Source organism: Oncorhynchus keta, chromosome 5 (genome assembly GCF_023373465.1).
Source record: "Oncorhynchus keta strain PuntledgeMale-10-30-2019 chromosome 5, Oket_V2, whole genome shotgun sequence".
Lineage (NCBI taxonomy): Eukaryota > Metazoa > Chordata > Actinopteri > Salmoniformes > Salmonidae > Oncorhynchus > Oncorhynchus keta.
The window spans coordinates 3,196,993-3,222,545 of NC_068425.1; the positions used below are offsets into that span (position 1 = coordinate 3,196,993).

General features: G+C 45.8%; 2 protein-coding genes across 4 annotated transcripts in view; both read right to left on the reverse strand.

Annotated features, from left to right (window-relative positions):
- Nucleotides 1-463: 463 nt before the first annotated feature.
- On the reverse strand, nucleotides 464-10,243 carry cdipt (CDP-diacylglycerol--inositol 3-phosphatidyltransferase (phosphatidylinositol synthase)). The gene is made up of 6 exons (XM_035770723.2): nucleotides 10,042-10,243; nucleotides 8,667-8,801; nucleotides 4,444-4,597; nucleotides 3,699-3,780; nucleotides 3,210-3,291; nucleotides 464-2,939 (listed from the first exon to the last, which is right to left on the reverse strand). The coding sequence occupies exons 1-6, from the start codon at nucleotides 10,082-10,084 to the stop codon at nucleotides 2,794-2,796; spliced, it is 642 nt and encodes a 213-aa protein (XP_035626616.1). The 5' UTR covers nucleotides 10,085-10,243; the 3' UTR covers nucleotides 464-2,793.
- A 6,813-nt stretch (nucleotides 10,244-17,056) lies between these two features.
- LOC118384312 (serine/threonine-protein kinase TAO2-like) overlaps nucleotides 17,057-25,553 on the reverse strand; it is a 45,478-nt gene continuing 36,981 nt past the window's right edge. For 2 of the 3 annotated variants that reach the window (XM_052518467.1, XM_052518466.1), the window contains 4 exons: nucleotides 19,177-19,416; nucleotides 18,821-19,042; nucleotides 18,282-18,464; nucleotides 17,057-18,146 (listed from right to left, as the gene is read on the reverse strand). In XM_052518467.1, coding sequence (XP_052374427.1) covers nucleotides 17,217-18,146; nucleotides 18,282-18,464; nucleotides 18,821-19,042; nucleotides 19,177-19,416 — 1,575 coding nt within the window. In that variant the 3' untranslated portion in view covers nucleotides 17,057-17,216. The remainder of the gene's footprint in view (nucleotides 18,147-18,281; nucleotides 18,465-18,820; nucleotides 19,043-19,176; nucleotides 19,417-25,553) is intronic. The other variant, XM_052518468.1, reaches the window with a different exon arrangement.

Sequence of the window (25,553 nt, forward strand, 5' to 3'; positions counted from 1 at the left end):
GCTAATGCCGCGAGTTGTCTTGAAAGCAGCATCAGAACTCGGAATAAAAGTCTGCGTGTTGTTTTGCTTAGAAATTCCTATTGGTTGATTCTGAAAAAAAAAAAAGGGATTATTAGAATTGAATCTCTAAAAGTCCCTCCTATTACCCATGGCGCTGGCTTGTACAATAACGACTCTGGACCTCTACTTTGACTACACTTCCTAGAAACTCAACGGCCACTGTACAAGGTGGGACCTGTGTGGTCCAGCGGTTGCAGCCGCTCACCCTGGCACGCATTTGTGCCAGAGTCGGCATGGGTTCGAGTCCGGCCCACTGCCTTTTAGCTCGCCCTCCCAGTTTCCAGCACTTGAAGGTCTCTTGGGCGGAACCAGAGACTGGGATTGGTCCTTTGAAAAAAAAGGACACTGTACAGGAAGCCATGCACATAATAACTGAAGATACTGGCATAGGAGAGCAAACTGGTTGGTTCAAAGATCTCTTTATTACCTTTTCCATCTATTACCGTTGACAAAGACATTCTGAACAATATCTGCAAGCCGGAGGCACTGCATGGAAATAACACCTAAAAACATCTTTCTTACACGGACACCCACAAAGTATTTGCAGAGGTTATCGTAGGTCTTACATGGCTTTGGGTTTTTGTTTTTTTGTGCTCCTCCCTCTCACCTTCGCAATGACCCAAAGTACACAGCACATTCTCCCAAACGTCTTGTTGAACTCAAATCTCAAATGAACTAGAGACCTTTGACGCCACCTGGCTGATAGCAACGTCGCCCCACTCCAAACCTAGTTTCTAATGGTTGACGATAAAACAGATCAGCCACAGTATATATATATATAGTACACACGGTCACACAGTGATGATAGAAAAGCTCGTCGAATAATATTTATAACAATAACATAATACTCAGGTGGTCTTTACTTGAGCTAAGGAATGTGCCCAATATAGATGAATGCATGTCTGTAAGCAAGTGTCGTGGGTGTGTGTGTGTGGCAAGCGCGTGGGTGTGTGTGTATACACACACGTGTCTGCAAAAAAAGGTGTGCGCACGTGTCTAAGAAAGTGTGTGCATCTTGCCCATCACTGCAACGTAAAAGTCCAATACCACCTCTACAGTCACCACTACCCAGGGGCGCAACTTTGGTTTTAGAAGTGGGGGGACGACGACAATTATTATAATATATATTTTTTGATTCTGTCGGATAAACACTCCAAACAGTCTACCCGACCGCTCGGAGGCGTCCTGCATGGTCCTAAAGCACACCATTGCCTCGTTTTATAATCACATTCCAATGATAAAACCTGAGGGGGGGGGGGGGACATGTCCCCAGTGAAAGTTGCGCCCCTACCATTACCAGTTGGTACAAGTTGCAACTAAGCACTGGTTGAGGGTCAGATATGCTATCCTCCTGATGGTCAAGGTTAAGAGTTGTGGTTGTGTAATCTGATCCTAGATCTGTGGCCTGGGCAACTTCTACATTTCACGGTAAGCACCTACACCTGTTGTATTTGGTCCATGTGTCAAATAAAATGTCATTGGCTTTGATTACCACAGTCAAATAAAAGAAGAAATAATGAGAACCAAAAAGGTCAAGTAAAAGCTGCAAAGACTCAATTGTCAAGCTAACAAGTGAACGGATGGTGAACGACATCTCTAGTGCAACGATTTCAAATCGTTACTGATGATGACGACAGAGAATAATAAAAACATAGGAATTTAAATATTAATAGAAACATCAATAGTAGTGACTTGGGACGTTACCACTTTAAAAAAAAAAAGAATATTTCAAGATAACACGCATCGCTCAAACCCTTGGTTATGAAGTCTACTAAATAAGGTGTGGTGGAAAGTGATTAGTGTTGGCTAGTTAGCTTGTGAATATTAAAGCCTGCAATGATTTGCTCGCGTACAAAAATATACCACCACTGTTTACTTTTTCAAGTTTTGACACCAGTTATAATGTCAGGCTTACAACACTATACAAGTAGGCTTGATAACAGAAGGTTTAAGTTGGTACAATCTTCTAACTAAAATAAATAGCCATCATCAGTTTGGTTTTTAAAAAGGTCCCCTGACTAAGCTTACCTCCATCTTTGCTACATCACACAATTGTTCTCACACCTTCAACTCTATTCAACAAACAGAACAACTCTGACTCTGCTTTCTGTCTGTGTCCCAATCCTCTCAAATATCCTCATTTCCTTGCTTAATTTTCTTGTCTCCTTCCCTTCGATATCACTAATGTTTTTTCCCACCCAATGATTTCAATGTCCTTTCCTATCAGTGCTCAAGCGGCGACTAAGAAAAGTGGGTTATTTGAGACTTTTGGGACACAGGGTGCATCTCAATAGTCTAGTGGCTTCCTCTCCTCATCTCCAATCCTTTCTCTCGTCTGATGTGAAATAACTGGATGGGTAAGCAGTATTGACTTGTAGGCATCCACCTTACTGTTTTCACCAATCGCTTGTTTTCAGATCAGTGCAGATTGAAGGACACGATGAAAGGAGGGCCACTTTAGACTATTGAGATGCTCCCATTTACAGCCTCCTACACCCTCCCTCTCTCTCTCTCTCTCTCTGCCCCTCTTCTTTGCCTTATCCAAACTCGACCTCTAACCCCGAGGCTTTCAAGTAGATCCGAGAGGATTGGGTCGGTGCAAAACATAGGGGAAAAAAAAAAGACGGACCTAGCCTATCAGAGGACAAGGTGGATTGGTTCCCAAACTGTTACACCCATCCTCTCAGATCTACACACGTACCAAGGGATTAAGAGCCCCCTCCCCTCCCCCTCTCACTCGGCCTTGCTCCTCTCCCGCTCACGGTCGGACACGTCGATGGCAGCCATGTTCCTGGAGGCAGTGATCAGGTGCAGAACGCTGATGGCAGACTTCAGCACACACACCACGGCACAGACACCAAGCAGCCACTGCAGCCACACTGGAGAAGAGACAAGAAGAAGTCCCGTTGTATCCACATTGCCCCCTTTACTAATGCGTAGGACCTGCTGTACAGACCAGCTATTTAGCAGAGGATTACTATGCTTCTGTGAGGTGAATATGAGCTGATGTATTTAGACCGACGCAAGAAGGGAGGGATATTACAGCGGGAGATTGAGAGAGATTTGAGAACGGAGAATGGAGAGGGGGATAGTAGAGTGAAGGGAGAGAACGAAGAATGGAGAGGGGGTAGTAGAGTGAAGAGACTCACCATGGGGTTCCTCAATGTAGTAGGAGACGTAGAGCAGGCAGAAGAAGAGCTCATTCCCCATACACATGACAAACAGCACCGGCTATGGAAGACAGCAGTTAGATCAGGCTGTTGTCACAAGTATGTGTGTGTGTGTGTGTGTGTGTGTGTGTGTGTGTGTGTGTGTGAGATAGAGAGTGTATGTAATAATTGTGTGTGCATGGGCGCATGCTAACAGTTAAGAGTGTTGGGCCAGTAACTGGTTTGAATCCTCAAGCCGACAAGGTGACAAATCCGTCAATGTCCCCTTGAGCAAGACACTTAAACCTAATTGCTCCTGTAAGTCTCTCTGGATAAGAGTGTCTCCTAAATGACTAAAATGTTAATGTAAAGTGCGAAATTACCTTTTTTTTGGTGGTGTGTGTGTGACCATGTTGGTGTGTGTGTGTGTATATGTGTGTGTTTGAATGACCATGTTGTGGTGTGTGTGTGTATGACTGGATTTCTTACACGGGAAGTGTAGTAGAGGCGAAGAATGGGGTTTCCAGATAGATCAATGGCCTTGTGGCTGGTGGATCCCTTCATCATTGAGCTGAGACAGAGAAAGAGTGTGACAGAGCGACAGAGAAAGAGTGTGACAGAGAGAGCGACAGAGAAAGAGAGCGAGACAGAGAGAAAGAGAGCGAGACAGAAAGAGAGCGACAGAGAAAGAGAGCGAGAAAAATCGGGATGGAGAGAGAGAGGGAGCGTGAGAGCAAGAGAGCCCGAATGAGAGAGAGAGAAAAAATGAGAGATTTAACCTTTAATTCAGTACAAGGACATTACACCACCATTTTCATCACCATTACATACGCATGTGATGGCCCTGGGTGTATCTCAGTAGTCTAAAAACAGCCTTTTCTCCATCCACATTGGGGGGGGGGGAAAAAAACACACGTTAAAGCAATATATTGTGGGTGCCTACTACTGGGAATCAGCGGTCACGTGTCCATTCCTTTCAAATCAGTCGAAGGAGAGGATTATTGAGATGAACCCAACATCTCTGTTAGCCACACTGACCTAGATAGACCAACAAACTATACACACTTGGCTGTGGATGGGGTGAGGAGCCCCAATACAACTCAAAGAAATGGGCGACAAACACCCCCCCACACACACTTTATGGACACAAAACATTCATTGAATCCATGATTATTTGCGTAAATCGTATGTAATGTACAGTTGATGGTTCTCCGAGGCTCTTTAGTTTACGTACCTGTGCAGGTGCAGCCAGTGGCTGGCGATGTCCAGGCTCATGCTGATCTGGAAGAGGAAGGTGTAGGAGGGGTAAAGCAGAGCCAGGTTGACCAGGAGACACATGGTGGCACAGCGGTCTGTCAACATGTCCAGCATCGCACCAAACTTAGTGCCTACAGGACAGGGGATAGACAGGGAGAGGTTATTTTTGTATAGCACATCGATTTATACAAAATTATTACCCAAATGTTTTTTTTATATTTTTAAATTTTTTTTTTTTTTACAAATGATGTGAAAAGGAATTTGAGAATGCTGTGCAGGAACTTTAACCACTGGCTGGCAAAGCTCCAGACAGCTTAGACATTTGCAAACTGTACGACTCAAGTGTCTGGAAAATGTGATGCCATGCAGTGTGTTTTACCAAAGACAGCGAGAACACAATCGCTTCACTCCCAATCAAATCAAATTTATTTGTCACATACACATGGTTAGCAGATGTTAATGCGAGTGTAGCGAAATGCTTGTGCTTCTAGTTCCGACAATGCAGTAATAACCAACAAGTAATCTAACTAACAATTCCAAAACTACTGTCTTATGCACAGTGTAAGGGGATAAGAATATGTACATAAAGATATGATGAGTGATGGTACAGAGCAGCATAGGCAAGATACAGTAGATGGTATCGAGTACCGTATATACATATGAGATGAGTATGTAAACAAAGTGGCATAGTTAAAGTGGCTAGTGATACATGTATTACATAAGGATGCAGTAGAGGATATAGAGTACAGTATATACTTATTCATATGAGATGAATAATGTAGGGTATGTAACATTATATTAGGTAGTATTGTTTAAAGTGGCTAGTGATATATTTTACATAATTTCCCATCAATTCCCATTATTAAAGTGGCTGGAGTTGAGTCAGTGTGTTGGCAGCAGCCACTCAATGTTAGTGGTTGCTGTTTAACAGTCTGATGGCCTTGAGATAGAAGCTGTTTTTCAGTCTCTCGGTCCCAGCTTTGATGCACCTGTACTGACCTCGCCTTCTGGATGATAGCGGGGTGAACAGGCAGTGGCTCGGTGGTTGTTGTCCTTGATGATCTTTATGGCCTTCCTGTAACATCGGGTGGTGTAGGTGTCCTGGAGGGCAGGTAGTTTGCCCCCGGTGATGCGTTGTGCAGACCTCACTACCCTCTGGAGAGCCTTACGGTTGAGGGCGGAGCAGTTGCCGTTCCAGGCGGTGATACAGCCCGCCAGGATGCTCTCGATTGTGCATCTGTAGAAGTTTGTCAGTGCTTTTGGTGACAAGCCGAATTTCCTCAGCCTCCTGAGGTTGAAGAGGCGCTGCTGCGCCTTCTTCACGATGCTGTCTGTGTGAGTGGACCAATTCAGTTTGTCTGTGATGTGTATGCCGAGGAACTTAAAAAACTTGCTACCCTCTCCACTACTGTTCCATCGATGTGGATAGGGGGGTGTTCCCTCTGCTGTTTCCTGAAGTCCACAATCATCTCCTTAGTTTTGTTGACGTTGAGTGTGAGGTTATTTTCCTGACACCACACTCCGAGGGCCCTCACCTCCTCCCTGTAGGCCGTCTCGTTGTTGTTGGTAATCAAGCCTACCACTTTTGTGTCGTCCGCAAACTTGATGATTGAGTTGGAAGCGTGCGTGGCCACGCAGTCGTGGGTGAACAGGGAGTACAGGAGAGGGCTCAGAACGCACCCTTGTGGGGCCCCAGTGTTGAGGATCAGCGGGGTGGAGATGTTGTTGCCTACCCTCACCACCTGGGGGCGGCCCGTCAGGAAGTCCAGTACCCAGTTGCACAGGGCGGGGTCGAGACCCAGGGTCTCGAGCTTGATGACGAGCTTGGAGGGTACTATGGTGTTAAATGCCAAGCTGTAGTCGATGAACAGCATTCTCACATAGGTATTCCTCTTGTCCAGATGGGTTAGGGCAGTGTGCAGTGTGGTTGAGATTGCATCGTCTGTGGACCTATTTGGGCGGTAAGCAAATTGGAGTGGGTCTAGGCCCTGTCAGGTAGGGTGGAGGTGATAGACTCCTAAAGTCATCATGATACAGTATTCAATATGTCTGTCTAGGTTTGGGTGATAGACCTTTAATACTGGAATTTCAAAACACAGACTGATTTTCAATACCGTAAAAATGACACTTTTTTTGTGTGCGTGTGGGGGGGGGGGGACTGCGTGCTACACCACTGCTTATAACTGTAAGTATAACTATAATAAATAAATTATATCCAACTCAGGGCTCCAGCTATGCATTTGGTTTGCTTACTTTCTAGCTAAGTGGCTAAATGGCAAGACCAATCATCTTGGTTACAGCAGAGACATTCAAGCCACTCCTGAATCCACTGGAGGTTCCCACTGGTCACTAAAGACACATATAGGCAAGACTGTGTACCTTCACATTTCCGCTCTGTCTATTGTGACATGCCTTCGCTTCTACCATATTCATACTCCTGTTTCATGCACGTTTCAACCAATCGCCCGATTGTTTTGATTTCCATTCATGCCATTTAAAAAAAAAATATATATATATATTGTTGATAATTGGATCGACGACAGGCCTATTACCTGCTGCCATTGCCGTGACACAAACACCTGCAAGTGTCCAATGGAAACCTCCTTGTGACCCGCCGTGTTTGACCTGAAACCCTGATTAAGACAGCTTAGCCGTCAAAATGTTGGGTGGATAAAGTGTGCAGCTTTTCCTTTTCCTATTGGACTTACTCATTACCAGTGTTATGAAACCTTACAGATGCAAACAGCAAGTATTTTAGCCAATACACAACACAGATACATCAGCATCTCAGACAAGGACTTTCAAACCTCCGATTCGGTCATTTGTGCAGCTGATGAGCTCCGGTTCATGACCACGGCACTACTTTATAATAGAAGAGAAACGACAAAGACGAGAGAAACATTCTAGCTGTTATTCTCCAGGATTGACTGAAAGCCAGACACAGATTTAGACTTGGAACGGCTGTGGGAATTGGGCAGGAACTGTCATACTCCGGACGAGATGTGGTCCAAACTGTACAAGAGGGCCCCAAGTGACAAGGATGTACCGGACGTGGGCATCAACAGCGCCCACTAGTCCTCCAGGCCCACTCCTCCGGTATGATGGAGCATGTGGCTGACCCGTCTATGTGGAGAGGCTAAGCATTGCTCTGGGGGGGGGGGGTTTGATCAGTATGCCGGGCCGTGGGGAGGGTAGCCCTGGTCATCTCCACGGTGTTAGAGGTGATCCTCATAGCCTCGGCGGTGCGTAACTGGATGGATGAGTATCTGAAGCTCGTGCAGATGGATCTGGAGACCGAGCCGCTCCTCCTTGAGCTTGGTGTGGAGGTTTAACCTGACCGCAGCGACCTAAGGAACTCCACGCTAAGAGACGACCGGACGTCCTCCCACCCCCATGGCATACCGGGTCAGCGGAGCTGCCTTCCACTCCCAGACGCTGATCGAGCGGGCTTGACTGGAGGAGGGCCACAATACGGTCAGAGCCGGGGGCGGGGGGGGAGAAGAAGACATCTACCTACAGGATCCCCAGGAGCTGATGGGAGTGTCTGGAACCCAAACTCCATATGGATGTTGACTCGACTATGCTTGGTACTTCCTGCTGGGTTCAATATGTGAGAGCAGAATAAGTGGAGGAGTAAATCTGTTGATTTTCAAAGCCGTGATCTGAAGTACTGTCTGTCGCCAATTTTTATCAACAAACAACGACAACGGGAGGGGGGGGGCTATACAACCCAACGTGGAACTGTCATCGTACCCACCTAATACTAAGTTTGTTGCAAAAAAAAAAAAAAAAGTGCTGCATTGTCTTGTGTCATGGTGACTTTAAAAAAAAATATGGACCTAGGGAGGGATTAGCGGCTCGTGCGCATGAATAGGCTCGACACACGCGTGCACACACACGATCCATCTTCCCTGTGATGACCCATTTCCACTTTCTGTAATTATGATATTATTATTTTTTTTCATTGAAACAAATAATATGGATAACATGAAGCGCATCCCGTCCGTATCATTTCATCAGGGAGCCCAATCAGGATTTACCTTTAGTGGACAGCAACCTTATAACAACATTGTCCCGGTTTTTGATATCAGCACAACGCTCATATCAGTCCGACTCTTGAGACTCAGAGAGTCTGAATAAATCTAGCATGGGTTGACTATCACAGGGTAAAGACGACATGAATAGTTGTAATGGTGGTACCTTGGTTGAGGGCGCGGGCGGCGTGCCCGTCAAAGGCATCCAGGAGGGCACTGAGCAGGTAGAAGAACACAGCTGGTACGGGACAGCATGGCATCAGGTAGAAGGCAAGCAGAGCCAGCACGATGCGGGCATAGCCTAACAGAGAGGATAGGATCAGAGGAGAGGGGAGGACGAGAGAGGAGGAAAGAGGAAAGGAAGGAGGAGAGGGAAGGAAAGAGGAAAGGAGGGCCAAGGGTGGGTGGAGGGAGGTGGTAGTGTTAAAAACAGGATTTGGCCAGCCCAATGTGACATTGCATTCGGAGACAGAGACCTTCGCCCCCTCTCTGCGAGAAAAATCTCCAGGCATTCTAGTGAGCTAGATCATCTTAAAGAATTTTGACAGAGAACATTCCCATCCTAAGAGAGTCACTAAGAAGCCACACGTCAGAAGCCCTATCCCTAACAGGACGGATATGTCGATTTGGGTTTTGATTATAGACTTTAAATAGAATATCTGAACTCTTTAAAAATACTTTTTGACTTTGTCTGTCAGGTAAGGCAATAAATAGGCCAATCGTGGTGAATTTAACAATTGCAGATCCTTGAATACCTGCTCCAGAGCGCTCAGGACCTCATGGGGCGAAGGTTCCCCTTCCAACAGAACAACATCAGAACAGCCAAGAGTGGCTTCAGAACAATGGCCTGAATGGCCCAGCCAGAGCCCAATCGTTCATGGAAATAGCTGTGCAGCGATGCTCCCCATCCAACCTGACAGAGCTTGAGAGAATCTGCAGAGAAGAATGGGAGAAACTCCCCAAATAGGTGTGCCAAGAAGACCCGAGGCTGTTTATTTTATTTTACCTTTAGGCAAGTTTATTTTACCTTTCGGCAAGTCAGTTAACACATTCTTATTTTCAATGACGGCTGCCTGTTCAGGGGCAGAACAGATTTGTACCTTGTCAGCTCGGGGGTTTGAACTTGCAACCTTTCGGTTATTAGTCCAACGCTCTAACCACTAGGCTACCCTGCAGCTGTAACCGCTGCTTCAACAAAGCACTGAGTAAAGGGTCTGAATACTTATGTAAATGTGATATTTCAGTATTTCAATAAATTAGCACAATGTCTAAACTGATTTTGCTTTGTCATTATCAAATCAAAACAGACAGATAACATTATGCTACGATTGACTATGCTGATACCGTAAACTAAGTCACTTCTGTACATCACGCTGGTCCGTACAATTGACCTTATTTTAGCGCCCAAAAAACGTAATACTTCCAGATCAACTGTAATATATATATTATACCTACTGTAGCTAGCTGCTAATTCGCAATCTAGCAAAACATTTTAGCCAGTTTTCATTGGATTGGAACCATCCATGTAAATAGAAACTCACCGATCAAATTCGGAACGAAAAGGAAGATGTTTTCCTCGGCCATTGCAGTGGTCTTCAGGGGTTTTCGATAGAGGTTATTTTCGACAAACGACAATATTTGTCTAATTCCACTCTTCAATCTTTAGCTCCAGTAACCTTCTGACTTCCTCGAATGTAGATTTTTATTTTTGACATAATGCTGTGCGACGTCAGACTTCCGGTGAGACGCACAACTAGGCACCTCCCCTTTAATTGAAAAGCGTCGTCCCAAATGACACCCTATTCCCCTATATAGTGCACTAAATTTAATCAGAGCCCTATAGGCCTTGGTCAAAAGTAGTGTACTAAATAGGGAATAGAGTACCATTTGAGACATCATATAGCCTCAATCATCAACGACAGGGGACAAGAAATCAAGCTATTTTTGGCTTATGAGGGCACATGCACATCGTATGCATGCATGTGTCCTACTTGCTATTACTGTATGAATGATCCATGTACATACGGCAAATGACTGCAAATCCACTTTGCACTGCAAATAACAGCTGGCAATGGCAATGTTCACAGTCAAAATCAGTAAGCCAATGATCACTCTTGGCTATTTCAGGGCCTTAAAGGATTCTTGTAAATCTCTACAAAGTGTGACCGTACAACCTTGGCCCAGAATAGGATTTGATCTGTCAGTGGCCTGTACAATTGTGCCTGAAATCATTACTGTACTAGTTGTAAAAACGGAACGGATCTGGATGACCTCTACTAACCACTATGTACTGACTCAGGGACGTGTGAAGGACCACAAGGATGTCCGGTAAGAACAGAGCCAAAGGATGTCAGGGCAAAGAGGTTTTATTGTCACCAAAACACACTCCCAGTGTAGTGGAGGCCATACGCTGTACACCCACTATTTTTCAGTGGGCATTGCGTATATTTACTTCTTAATCCCCACTGTAGTGTAGTGGATGTATAGGGCGTATCAATTAATAGGGTTGATGGAACAGATCGGAATGTTTAGCTTAAAATTTGATGAACTAGAATTTCTTTACATTTTAGGCGCAGTAATGTACACACGGAAGTAGACCTGCCCGTGAATGTTCCAAAATGAGCTTGCGGAAAACATCGTTCTAAATTAAAGATGCAAGATGCTAGGATAAAGGCTAGGATAAAGCACTGGACCTGGAAATGACTACCATTTGGGAAAGAAATTGTCACCGTAGCATACAATTAATTATACCAGTAAAAGATTAACTATCTGCACAATAAGGACTGTAGTATGAGACAATGGCATCAGACTGAACAGCCCCCGTGTTGCCATAGAATTATCGGTGGGTTACAAACATTTAGCAGGAAATGCTAACAAATATACTGAACAAAACTATAAATGCATACATTTCAAAGATTTTACTGAGTTACAGTTCATATAAGGAAATCGGTGAATTTAATTAAATAAATTAGGCCTGAATCTATGGATTTCACGACTGGGCAGGGGTGCAGCCATGGATGGGCATAAGCCCACCCACTGGGGAGCCAGGCCCAGCCAATCAGAATTTGTTTTTCCCAACAAAAGTGCTTTATTATAGCCCACTCTCAGATGATCCCGCATGTGAATTAGCCAGATGTGGAGGTCCTGGGCTGGCGTGGTTGTGAGGCCTGTTGGACGTACTGCCAAATTCCTTAAAACGATGTTGGAGGCAGTTTATCGTAGAGAGATTAACATGAAATTCTCTGGCAACAGCTCTGGTGGATATTCCTACAGTCAGCATGCCAATTGCATGCTCCCTCAAAACTTGAGACATCTGTGGCATTGTGTTGTGGCAAAACTGCACATTTTAAAGTGACCTTTTCTTGTCCCCAGCACAAGGTACACCTGTGTAATGATCACTGTTTAATCAGATTCTTCACATACCACACTTCTCAGGTGGATGCAGTGAGGGATTTAGGTATAGACGACATGGGCAGTCACCCAGGACAGCATCTTGCCGGCGGCGGCACGGAGCGCCCGCACCCCAAAAAAATCGGAATGTTGACATTTGCACGATCGGTTTTCTATCGCTCATTTGCACCACACATCCATGGTATGTCACTGTGTGGGACTGTGGGTCAATTAACCTCGTCGGAGAGGGCGCCCCGTTTCTAGTTTGTGAGCTCGGCAGGCCACTGCCTGGGAAGGTCTCCCACTTCGAAGTACGAGATGGGGGTTGGTTGACCTCAGGTCTCCCCACTGGAAGCCCGAGATAGAGGTGCGCTATTTGATAGGGGGAGCGCAGGAATCTAACTTTCTACAGTACTAAGGCAATTAGTAAAATCAATCACACTACAAAATGCTACTGTAACGTCACTTGCTCTGAGACCTTGAAGTAGTAGTTCCCCTTGCTCTGCAAGGGCCGCGGCTTTTGTGGAGCGATGGGTAACGATGCTTCGAGGGTGACTGTTGTCGTTGTGCGCAGAAGGTCCCTGGTTCGCGCCCGGGTATGGGCGAGGGGACGGTTTAAAAATTATACTGTTACACTACCAAATAAACCACAATTCATTCATAATACTGTGAATATCTAGTTTCACAGACATATTGTTATATTTTTTCTGGTTTGTGTAAAATTGTTAAGAATAATAGAAAACCAGTCTGCACACCACCAAGGTGAATTGGTTTAGTCTTGACTCTTGGTTGACAGTGTTGGGGGGATGGGTAATGTAGTCTTGACTCTTGGTTGACAGTGTTGGGGGGGATGGGTAATGTAGTCTTGACTCTTGGTTGACAGTGTTGGGGGATGGGTAATGTAGTCTTGAATCTTGGTTGACAGTGTTGGGGGATGGGTAATGTAGTCTTGACTCTTGGTTGACAGTGTTGGGGGGTAATGTAGTCTTGACTCTTGGTTGACAGTGTTGGGGGGGATGGGTAATGTAGTCTTGACTCTTGGTTGACAGTGTTGGGGGATGGGTAATGTAGTCTTGACTCTTGGTTGACAGTGTTGGGGGATGGGTAATGTAGTCTTGACTCTTGGTTGACAGTGTTGGGGAGGATGGGTAATGTAGTCTTGACTCTTGGTTGACAGTGTTGGGGGATGGGTAATGTAGTCTTGACTCTTGGTTGACAGTGTTGGGGGATGGGTAATGTAGTCTTGACTCTTGGTTGACAGTGTTGGGGGGATGGGTAATGTAGTCTTGACTCTTGGTTGACAGTGTTGGGGGGATGGGTAATGTAGTCTTGACTCTTGGTTGACAGTGTTGGGGTGGGTGGGTAATGTAGTCTTGACTCTTGGTTGAGTGTTGGGGGGATGGGTAATGTAGTCTTGACTCTTGGTTGACAGTGTTGGGGGATGGGTAATGTAGTCTTGACTCTTGGTTGAGTGTTGGGGGGATGGGTAATGTAGTCTTGACTCTTGGTTGACAGTGTTGGGGGGGATGGGTAATGTAGTCTTGACTCTTGGTTGACAGTGTTGGGGGGATGGGTAATGTAGTCTTGACTCTTGGTTGACAGTGTTGGGGGATGGGTAATGTAGTCTTGACTCTTGGTTGAGTGTTGGGGGGGATGGGTAATGTAGTCTTGACTCTTGGTTGACAGTGTTGGGGGATGGGTAATGTAGTCTTGACTCTTGGTTGAGTGTTGGGGGGGATGGATAATGTATTGATGCCCGAGCGCCAAATAAACACTCATTTGTTTCTATTGGTATTTGTCGCTTCTTTTTGATATTTATGAGTCTTATTTTTGTACATAGTTGTATATTTATATAGTTTTAAATGCTATGATTTTTTATTTGTGTTCTAAATGTTTGAATAAAAATTACAGTTCGTGCAGAATGCTTTTTATTTTGTGGCGGGTCGGCGGGGCTGAAGGGGGTTTGCCCAGGAATCCATACAAGCTAGAACCGTCATTGGGTGGATGGATTATCTTGGCAAAGGAGAAATGCTCAAGTTTGTGCAAAAAATGAGAGAAATAAGATTTTTTTTGCATGCATCTGGAACATTTCTGGGATCTTTTATTTCAGCTCATGAAACATGGGACCAACACTTTACATTTGCATTTTTGTTCAGTGTAATTAGCCTAGCACGCAGAGGCACATAAATGAGTACAAACATCAATCCCTGCAAACAAACTCCACTATCAACTCTCAAATACCTCATAGGAGTGCTGATCTAGGTTCAGTTACGCCATTTAGATCATGATGTATAAAATGACATGGACAGGGAGGACTTGATTCGAGACCAGCACTCCTATGGGCCCTGGAGTAGTTTCCCTCAAGTCAATTTCCTTTTAAAGGATACACAAAATGTCATCTTTACCTTACATCTTTCAAGGTTATTTACACCAACTAATATAGTCTGTGGGCGTTCCTTTGAACGGATACACATTCCAACCAAGTCCGTACAAATGAAGACAGCATCAAAAGTCATTTTTTCCTTTTTTTATTTTTCAAAATTATTTTTGTGTTTCTGTACAACAAATTCTGTAGCAGACCTCCGCTCCACTTTGCATTGAACCTGAACGTAACTTGGCTCTCTCTCTCTGTACAACAGTTCTATATCCCAGCACACAAATCCATTCCTCCTCTTTCTATCAGATTCTCACTCATCCATCATCACCGTTGCCCTGCCCCACCAACTGAGGTGTATCTCAATAGTCTTTTGAGTCCCCTCCTCATCTCTCCTTCGTTTGAATGAGGTGAAAGGACAGGTTAAAGTGAATTTCCAAAACACAGCCACCAAAGTCCTTTCACCTGTGCTGTTTTCTATATGCCGGCGAAGGGGGATGAAACAAGGAAAAATAACTACTTTTGACTATTGAGACCCACCCCCCTCTAAGCGTACATCGGCACTACATGTGGGCAGCGACATCACACACTCTGTCCCGTCAGCGCTGTCTCCATGCCCTAGTCTAAAAATCACAGCCTCTGGAAATGAATCTAGCATGTTCCGTCGTGAACGTGTAAACTGAAGTAAACCACCCCAGACGTGTCTTGAGGTAACTTAAGAGGTTAGAGTATTGAAATGCACCACTGGAGACCCAATGTTTTCCCACCCCACCATTTTGTTGTAATGTTGGTGCTGTTCAGATTTGGCAGTGTGAGTTTAGGAGCCAAAAGTAGATGATTCTCTACACAAGAGATCCTGGGCTCAGTTAGAATACTTTTCAAATAGCTCATTCCTTTCTACTACTTGACTACGGATGAGTGGGGAAGGTGAAAGCATAAAAAGCAGCGACACTTCGCTTCAATCCAAATCCTGTTCTATCCAGAAATATCTTCCAGAAAGGAAGGACACAATGACATTCACACCAAGCTATTTAAAAACGTATGCACTTGCTTGTTCTTGGCTGTTATATATGGATCTATTTTTAAAGACCAAAAACAAATTTGGAGTATTTTTGGTGGGGTGTAGTAGTGTATAGGATGAGTACTGTAGTGTACAATCAACAAGCTTGGCTGGTCCGTGTCAACATGAACCACAAGAAGAGAGGTACAATATGGCACAAAACGTGCTGGAGTAGAGGCTGACTTTAGTCTAGAATTCAATATATTCACACACACACACACACACACACACACACACACACACACACACACACACACACACACACACACACACACACACACACACACACACACACACACACACACACACACACACACACACACACACACACACACACACAGCTAAAAACATGAACGGCCCGTCCACATTTAATACTGGCTCTATAACACCACCACCTTTCGTGGTAATGCACTGCCCAGTAGACTCCGACCCTGAGACCATAGAGGGAATGCTTGGGGAAAGGAAGTCGTTTTTCTCCTTTTTTTTTAAAAATAATAAAAACAATGCATTCTTTCCATAGCGCTCCATAACAGTAACATTGCTCTTACTCCCCACCTAGTGGTCAAAATTGGCAATTAAAACTTTTTTTTTTAAAACATTTAAAAAATAAAAAAAAATGAGTGTACAACAAACATTACAACTGCTCTAGTAGTAATAATAATAATAATAGCAACCATATCTATTTTCCCTCAAAACTATTTTCCAATTTCTATTCACATGGCAAAATGATCATTATTATTACTCTACCAGCGTTTCAGAGTGCTTTTATGTACACTAAGTACAATGTCGGACAAAGGTGTTGGACAGTGAACAATCTTCAATTTTACTGTCAAAACTTCGGACAGGTATTATATACTTATATGCATTTCTATAAACACGTATGAATACAATGCTTTCTGTACAGCACTTTCATGCATTGAACTGTAATAACTGCTTTATGCACATGTACTTCTACACACCTACCAGGCTGTGAGTCCAGGAATGGGTCAAGCGTGAAAAAACTAAGCGAGCATTGAGCTCTGTACACACACCCGCTTTCATAATGTTCACAGGGAAGTTATTGCTCGGCAGTGGCAGAGTTGTGTTGGGTCAGCCGAGCCACCGGATGGCAGTGTTACATCTGTCATATATTTGAAAATCCTATTCCCAAAAAAACAACTTTTTCTGTAGTTGCCTCTCGTGGTTCAGCTCCTTGCGCCGCCACAAAATGGACAGTTTACGACCCATCATTACCTAGTATGCTTCACGTGTTCGTTTCTGCGTTATTTACATAGTTTACATTGTATTTTAAAGCACCCTCTTTCGAACAGTTTTATCTCCACATCCATTAATTTCTCTCAGTTTGATGTCAGCAGAGAAACCCATTGCTGTTAAAACTCCCCTTTAAAAACACCGCTTTCCTCCCACTTGTGTCTCTCCCGTCTGTGCAGACATTGTTATACTCTCAGGTGTCTGTCTAATCTAAGCAGCTAGTCTGCTCAACTGACCCCTACTGGTGGCCAGCCCTGTCTGACCTTACTGTTAATAGCCCCGCCCCCTCCCTCATCTAAACCCTTCTCCTGAATTTGTGAGAGAGATGACCTCATCCAACAATAAAAATCACCTTGAACAATAGGAATGATGGACCTGCTTTGGCTCCGCCCTTTGTGGTGGTAAACCTGTTTTAGCACCACCCCCTCCATGAACAAACACTCTGGTAGAAAGAAGTGAGATCAGGGACATTCAACCCCCCCCACTTACTGCATGGAATATCTCAAACGACACCCTATTCCTCATATGAGAGGGTTAGAGTATCGTTTCAGAGGCAACCTCAGAGAAAGGGCAGGCTTGGTTTGTTCTCTCACCCCGCCCCTTTAAGACTGAGGGGTGGAGCCTATCGTTGCCCTTCCCCTTTAAGAGTAGGAGAGGTGGGAGCCGTTGGAGATGTGTGAGGTGACCGAGGTGCTCCGGCTCAGAACCCCCTCGCCCCCCCCTGCCCCGCCGGGCCCCCCTGAGGCCGTCCTCCTCAGGGGCTGGGGGCTGTTCCTCAGGGCCATCAGGCTGGGGCCCCTGGCAACCAGACCCCCGTATCCCCCTCCCTGGGAAGACGAGGAGGAGGAAGAGGAGGGCGGCGAGGAGGAGTAGAGGGAGATAGGTGGTGGGGGAGGCGGAGGTGGCAGGAGAGCCAGGGACTGGGCTGAGGCGTGTTGGGAGAGGTGGTGGTGATGAACTCCTCCCCCGTGGTTATGGTGTTGGTGTCCTCCACCACCCCCCCACTCTCTCTCCCTCTCGCGGTCCTCGCGCTCGCGGCTCTCTCGGTACAGGTGTGGCGTGCTCTGGTGGTGGTGGTGGTAGTGCTGGGGGAGGTAGTGTTGCTGCTGCTGCTGCTGCTGCTGGTGATGGTGATGGTGGTGGGAGGACGAGGAAGAGGAGGAAGATGAGGAGTTGGAGGAGTGGCCTCTACCACTCATGTTCATCTCACTATCCCTCCCCAGGCCGTGAGACAAAGTGATCGACTCGGCACGGCTGAAACCTCCTCCACCGCTGCAGCTGTTCTGGCTACGCCACGAAGGGGGCGCCACAGAGTTCTGCACACCGTGGCTCCAGTGGCTCCCGGAGCGAGGAACAGGGCGAGAGGGCCAGCCCCCGGGGCCAGAGGAGGGGCTGGGATTGGGGTAGCCCTGGTTGAAGGCCTCGGCGGGGATGCCCGTCAGAGCCATGTTGCTGAAGCCAAGACGCATGCTCTCCGAGTCAAATGCCTCGATTTCCCGTGCCTGGCGCTCCAGTAGAGTACGGATACGCTCTGAACGCTCGTTCTGCAGAGACAGCATCTCTTCCTCAATCTAAGAGAGAGAGAGGGACGAGGGGAGAGAAAAATAATATTTTAAGTGGCCTCTCCTTTTTGGTGTCATCTATATTGTACAAACACACACTCCCTTCAGACACCCCTCCGCTCCATCTCTCCGTGTCGCTCTCACCCTCTGTTCCAGCAGGGCCCTGCGGATGGACACCCTTTGCTCCAGGTCCTTGGCTTCTCTCTCGTGCTGAGAGTCTGTGTGGATCTTGATCTTGCTCTGGTAAGCGTTCAGCAGCTCCAACTCCTGCTGCAGCTGCATCCGCAGCACCTGGTATTCTGCTTCCTGGGTCTCGTCCAATCGCAGCTAGAGGAGAAAGGGGGGGAGTGGACGTCAGTAGAGCACACCCTGGTCTAATGGACGGTTTGGGGATGTCTACCACTCAAAATGTGGGATTTGTAGTCCTAATTTGTCATTTTAGTAGTTCTAGAGCTTAGCATGGACGTAGTAGGTGTTTGTTGAACTGAAGTTTGTTGGTATACATTTTTGGTGTGGCTGGTTTAATATGTAGATGTATAGTTGGGTGTGTATGGTGGGTGTGATCTGCAGTATGTGCGTGTCTTTGTGTGGGTTATGTCTCTCTGCGTGTGTGTGTAGTTGTTTTGTAGTACTGCGTCGTTGTAGTTGTCAGGTGTATGAGAGGTGCACGGTAGGGTCCTTGCCTTACTCACAGCCTGTGTGGACAGCATGTCGTTGATGGAGTGGTCGTATTGCTCGGCCAGGATGGCCAGTTTCCTGGTCTGCTCCTCCTTCAGCCTCTTGAGCACCGCCTTGTGGTCGGCCTTGGGAGTGCTCTCCAACAGATGGTTCCTCAGGGCCTTGTACTGACGCGTCTGGATCTTACACGTGTCCTGGAACTGACGCTTGATCTGGAGCTCCTTGGACTGGGAGAGGGGAGAAAGGAGAGTGAGGGAAGGAGGGGAGAAAGGAGAGTGAGGGAAGGAGGGGAGAAAGGAGTGTGAGGGAAGGAGGAAAGGAAGGCGAGAGAGGGGGAAGGAAGGGCGAGAGGGAGCCTTACCTTGAGGCTCTTGGGCTGCTGGCGGACCTCCACGGTGTGTTTCTGCCGGAGTTCCTGCTCCCTCCGCTTGTTGTACTCCATCTGGTTGGTGAGCTCAGTCTGGTGCTGCGTGCGGATCAGGTCGGCCCGCGTACGCTGCACCGCCCCCAGCTGACGGAACTCCAGCTCCTGGGTGGACTCGTGGTGCCTCAGCAGCATGGCACACTCCAGGTCCCTCTGGGTCTGCTTCTTGTTCAGGTCCTGGAGGGAGGGGAGAAGGGAGAGAGCCCACAGAGAGAGTTGGGGAAAGGGAAAGAAACATGTATGGGAAAAAAGATGGAGAGGGAGTGAGAGAGGGTAGGAAACGTGTCAACCAAGTGATCACAATACAATTAAGTAGCTTTTGTGTGTGTGTATGTATGAATATATACACACACACACCAGATGGGATAGTGTATCGCCGCAGAAGGCTGTGGTAGCCATGCTGGTTAAGTGTGCCTTGAATTCTAAATAAATAATTGACAGCATCACTAGCAAAGCACCCCCACCCCATTACACCTCCATGCTTCACGGTGGGAACCACAAATGCGTAGATCTGTTCACCTATTTTGCGTCTCAAAGACAGGGCCGTTGGAACCAAAAATCTCAAAAACGTTTTTCACTGGTCTAATGCCCATTGCTTGTGTTTCTTGGCCCAAGCAAGTCTCTTCTTCTTATTGGTGTCCTTTAGTAGTGGTTTCTATGCAACAATACAACCATGAAGGCCTGATTCACACAGCCTCCTCTGAACAGTTGATGTTGAGATGTGTCCATTACTTGAACTCTGTGAAAGCATTTATTTGGGCTGCAATCTGAGGTGCATATAACTCTACTGAACTTATCCTCTGCAGCAGAGGTAACTCTGGGTCTTCCCTTCCTGTGGCGGTCCTCAAGAGGCAGTTTCATCATAGCGCTTGTTGGTTTATGCGAATGCACTTGAAGAAACTTAAGGTTCTTGAAATGTTATTTATTGACTGACCTTCATATCTTAAAGTAATAATGGACTGTCGTTTCTCTTTGCTTATTTAAGCTGTTCTTGCCATAAAATGGACTTGGTCTTTTACTTTAATAGGGCGATTTCCTGTATACCACCCCGACCTTGTCACAACAATGGATTGGCTCAAATGCATTAAGGAAAGAAATTCTACAAATACAGTTTTAACAAGGGGGTGACTACCTCATGAAGCTGGTTGAGAAAATGCCAAGAGTGTGCAAAGCTGTCAAGGCAAAGGGTGGCTATTTGAAGAATCGCAAATAGAAAATATATTTTGTTTAACACTTTGTTACTACATGATTTCATATGTGTTATTTCATAGTTTTGATGTCTAAAACTGTTTGAATGATGTCCGAGTATAACAGAACTCATGACAAGCAAAATCCTGAGGAGAAATAAAAAAGTGAGAAATCTGAGCTTTGTATGTATTCACCAATGAAATCCCCTTGAGATATGTTGTACTGCCTAGGGGTTCCACTAGATGTCAACCATCAATAGAAATAAAAATTCCGTCTTCAAGAGAGCGAGAGTTGCACCCCTTCTGAAAAAACCTACACTCGATCCCTCCGATGTAAACAACTACAGACCAGTATCCCTTCTTTCTTTTCTCTCCAAAACTCTTGAACGTGCCGTCCTTGGCCAGCTCTCCCGCTATCTCTCAGAATGACCTTCTTGATCCAAATCAGTCAGGTTTCAAGACTAGTCATTCAACTGAGACTGCTCTTCTCTGTATCACGGAGGCGCTCCGCACCGCTAAAGCTAACTCTCTCTCCTCTGCTCTCATCCTTCTAGACCTATCGGCTGCCTTCGATACTGTGAACCATCAGATCCTCCTCTCCACCCTCTCCGAGTTGGGCATCTCCGGCGCGGCCCACGCTTGGATTGCGTCCTACCTGACAGGTCGCTCCTACCAGGTGGCGTGGCGAGAATCTGTCTCCTCACCACGCGCTCTCACCACTGGTGTCCCCCAGGGCTCTGTTCTAGTCCCTCTCCTATTCTCGCTATAAACCAAGTCACTTGGCTCTGTCATAACCTCACATGGTCTCTCCTATCATTGCTATGCAGACGACACACAATTCATATTCTCCTTTCCCCCTTCTGATGACCAGGTGGCGAATCGCATCTCTGCATGTCTGGCAGACATATCAGTGTGGATGACGGATCACCACCTCAAGCTGAACCTCGGCAAGACGGAGCTGCTCTTCCTCCCGGGGAAGGACTGCCCGTTCCATGATCTCGCCATCACGGTTGACAACTCCATTGTGTCCTCCTCCCAGAGCGCTAAGAACCTTGGCGTGATCCTGGACAACACCCTGTCGTTCTCAACTAACATCAAGGCGGTGGCCCGTTCCTGTAGGTTCATGCTCTACAACATCCGCAGAGTACGACCCTGCCTCACACAGGAAGCGGCGCAGGTCCTAATCCAGGCACTTGTCATCTCCCGTCTGGATTACTGCAACTCGCTGTTGGCTGGGCTCCCTGCCTGTGCCATTAAACCCTACAACTCATCCAGAACGCCGCAGCCCGTCTGGTGTTCAACCTTCCCAAGTTCTCTCACGTCACCCCGCTCCTCCGCTCTCTCCACTGGCTTCCAGTTGAAGCTCGCATCCGCTACAAGACCATGGTGCTTGCCTACGGAGCTGTAAGGGGAACGGCACCTCAGTACCTCCAGGCTCTGATCAGGCCCTACACCCAAACAAGGGCACTGCGTTCATCCACCTCTGGCCTGCTCGCCTCCCTACCACTGAGGAAGTACAGTTCCCGCTCAGCCCAGTCAAAACTGTTCGCTGCTCTGGCTCCCCAATGGTGGAACACACTCCCTCACGACGCCAGGACAGCGGAGTCAATCACCACCTTCCGGAGACACCTGAAACCCCACCTCTTTAAGGAATACCTAGGATAGGATAAAGTAATCCTTCTCACCCCCCTTAAAATATTTAGATGCACTATTGTAAAGTGGCTGTTCCACTGGATGTCATAAGGTGAATGCACCAATTTGTAAGTCGCTCTGGATAAGAGCGTCTGCTAAATGACTTAAATGTAAATGTAAATGTAAATTATAATGAGACTTCTATGGTGTTGTGGGAGTGAATGATAGCAGAATCAGTCAGGTGTCTGGCAGTCAGCCATTTTCTGATCATGTTTATTCCTCATGGTAGTCACTTGAGTTCCATGGCTCATGAAGACAAGGAATAGTCCGGTTGGAACTTTATTGAAGGTACATGTTAGAAACACACTAATGATTGATTCTGTACATAGTTTGAAATGTTTCTTCGACCTGTATATAACCTTTTGAAGTTTTTGTCCAATGTAACGCTAACCAGAATGAGCGTTTGGATATGTATACCAAACGCGCTAACAAAAGAAGGTATTTGGACATAAATTAGACATTTTCGAACAAAACAAACATTTATTGTGGACCTGGGATTCCTGGAGTGCTTTCTGATGTAGATCAAAGGAAAGGAATATTTATCATGTAATTTCTTGTTTATGTTGATGTCAACATGGCGGCTATTGTGACAAATGTTTCTGAGCGCCATCTCAGATTATTGCATGGCTGGCTTTTCCGTAAAGGTTTTTTGAAATCCGACACAGCGGCTGCATTAAGGAGAGGTAAATCTATAATTCCATGTATTATCATCTACTTGTACTTGTATTAATTGTATTATCATCTACATTTATGATGAGTATTTCTGTTGAATGATGTGTCTATGCAAAATCACTGGATGTTTTTGGAACTAGTGAATGTAACGCGCCAATGTAAACTCATATTTTGATAAATATGAACCGTATCAAACAAAACATACATGTATTGTGTAACATGAAGTCCTATGAGTGTCATCTGATGAAGATCAAAGGTTAGTGATTCATTTTATCTCTATTTCTGCTTTTTGAAACTCCTATCTTTGGCTGGGGAAAAAACGGCTGTGTTTTTCTGTGACTATATGTGGTGACCTAACAATCGTTTGTTGTGCTTTTGCTGTAAGGCATATTTGAAATCGGACACGGTTGTGGGATTAACAACAAGAATAGCTTTACAATGGTATGAGATACATGTATGTTTGAGGAATGTTAATGAGATTTTTGATGTTTTGAAAATGGCGCCCTACACTGACTGGCTGTTGTCATATCGCTCCCGTTAACGGGATTGCAGCCATAACAAGTTAAGCCATTTTGCCACAACTTTGGAAGTATCCTTGGGGTCATTGTCCATCTGGAAGACCAATTTGCAACCAAGCTTTAACTTCCTGACTGATGTCTTGATTGTTGCTGCAATATCCACATAATTATCCTTCCTCTGATACCATCTATTTTGTGAAGTGCACTAGTCCCTCCTGCAACAAAGCACCCCCACAACATGATGCTTCCACCCCTATACTTCACGGTTGGGATGGTGTTCTTCGGCTTGCAAGCATCACCCTTTTCCCTCCAAACATAACAATGGTCATTATGGCCAGACAGCTCTATTTTTGTTTCATCGGACCAGAGGACATTTCTCCAAAGAGTACGATCTTTGTCCCCATGTGCAGTTGCAAACTGTAGTCTGGCTTTTTTTATGGCGGTTTTGGAACAGTGGCTTCCTCCTTGCTGAGCGGCCTTTCAGGTTGTCGAAATGTGGACTCGTTTTACTGTGGAAATAGATACTAAAGGTACCCGTTTCCCTCCAGCATCTTCACAAGGTCCTTTGCTGTTCTGAGATTGATTTGCAATTTTCGCACCAAAGTATGTTCATCTCTAGGAGACAGAAAGTGTCTCCTTCCTGAGCGGTATGATGGCTGCGTGGTCCCACGGTATTTATACTTGCGTACTATTGTTTGTACAGATGAACGTGGTACCTGCAGGCGTTTGGAAATTGCTCCCAAGGATGAACCAGACTTGGCTACAATTTGTTTTCCTGAGGTCTTAGCTGATGTCTTTTGATTTTCCCATGATGTCAAGCAAAAGATTTCTCTTGTTGTGGTCTGGTGTGCTCAGCAGAGGGGAAGAGCGAGATTATTTTGAGAATTTACTTGTGACTATGGCGTCTTATGTAGATGAGTTAATTCGCTGTCCATCAGACTAACTGTTAGAATTATGTACTAAAGAACTTGAAGATCGCTGATCACTACCAGGTTGAAATTTGTCATAGACGTCTAAAATTCTCTCAGGTTGATATATATACACTACAAGTTACCACTGGGCAGCCTCTGCCGAGGACTCGCCATCGCCCCGTTTTGCTACAATGGTCGCTCTGTCTGAGCCCTAGTTAAGCCTGGCACCCGTGGTAAAGCTGACTTCGGTCAAGAGTGTTACTACTGTCAGGGTTCAGGTCATTGGAAAAACGAATGTCCTGTTCAGCCTCCAGTATTTATGCTGCAATAGTTTGTGTTGGGGGGCTAGGGTCAGTCTGTTATATCTGGAGTATTTCTCTTGTCTTATCCGGTGTCCTGTGTGAATTTAAGTATGCTCTCTAATTCTCTTTCTCGGAGGACCTGAGCCCTAGGACCATGCCTCAGGACTACCTGGCCTGATGACTCCTTGCTGTCCCCAGTCCACCTGGTCGTGCTGCTGCTCCAGTTTCAACTGTTCTGCTTGCGGCTATGGAACACTGACCTGTTCACCGGACATGCTACCTGACCTGCTGTTTTCGACTCTCTAGAGACAGCAAGAGTGGTAGAGATTAGAGGTTGAGCGATTAATCGGAATAGCCGATTAATTAGGGCCGATTTAAAGTTTTCATAACAATCGTAAATCGCTATTTTTGGGGGGCCGATTTGCCAATATATTAATTTTTTTATACATTTATTTTTTAAATAAATGTTATACCTTGATTTATCTAGGCAAGTCAGTTAAGAACACATTTTCAATGACGGCCTAGGAACGGTGGGTTAACTGCCTTGTTCAGGGGCAGAACAACAGATTTTCAACTTGTCAGCTCGGGGGATCCAATCTTGCAAACTTACAGTTAACTAGTCCAATGCAATAACGACCTGCCTCTCTCGTTGCACTCCTGTTACGCGAATGCAGTAAACCAAGTTGCTAGCTAGCATTATACTTATCTTATAAAAAACAATCACCACTAGTTAACTACACATGGTTGATGATATTACTAGATATTATCTAGCGTGTCCTGTGTTGCGAATAATCTGAATGAGCATACAAGTATCTGACTGAGTGGTGGTAGGCAGAAGCAAGCGCGTAAACATTAATTCAAACAGCACTTTCGTGCGCTTTGCCAGCAGCTCTTCGTTGTGCGTCAACATTGCGCTGTTTATGACTTCAAGCCTATCAACTCCCGAGATGAGGCTGGTGTGACCGAAGTGAAATGGCTAGCTAGTTAGCGCACGCTAATAGCGTTTCAAACTTCACTCGCTCTGAGCCTTGG

Excerpts from the sequence above, each read along its gene's own strand:
- cdipt (XM_035770723.2), bottom strand. The coding sequence starts at position 10,084 with ATGGCCGAGGAAAACATCTTCCTTTTCGTTCCGAATTTGATCG. Across the intron at positions 3,292-3,698 it reads GCCTCTACTACACTTCCCGT|CCGGTGCTGTTTGTCATGTG; the intron begins GTAAGAAATCCA and ends TGTCTTCCATAG. Across the intron at positions 2,940-3,209 it reads CTACATTGAGGAACCCCATG|TGTGGCTGCAGTGGCTGCTT; the intron begins GTGAGTCTCTTC and ends TCTCTTCTCCAG.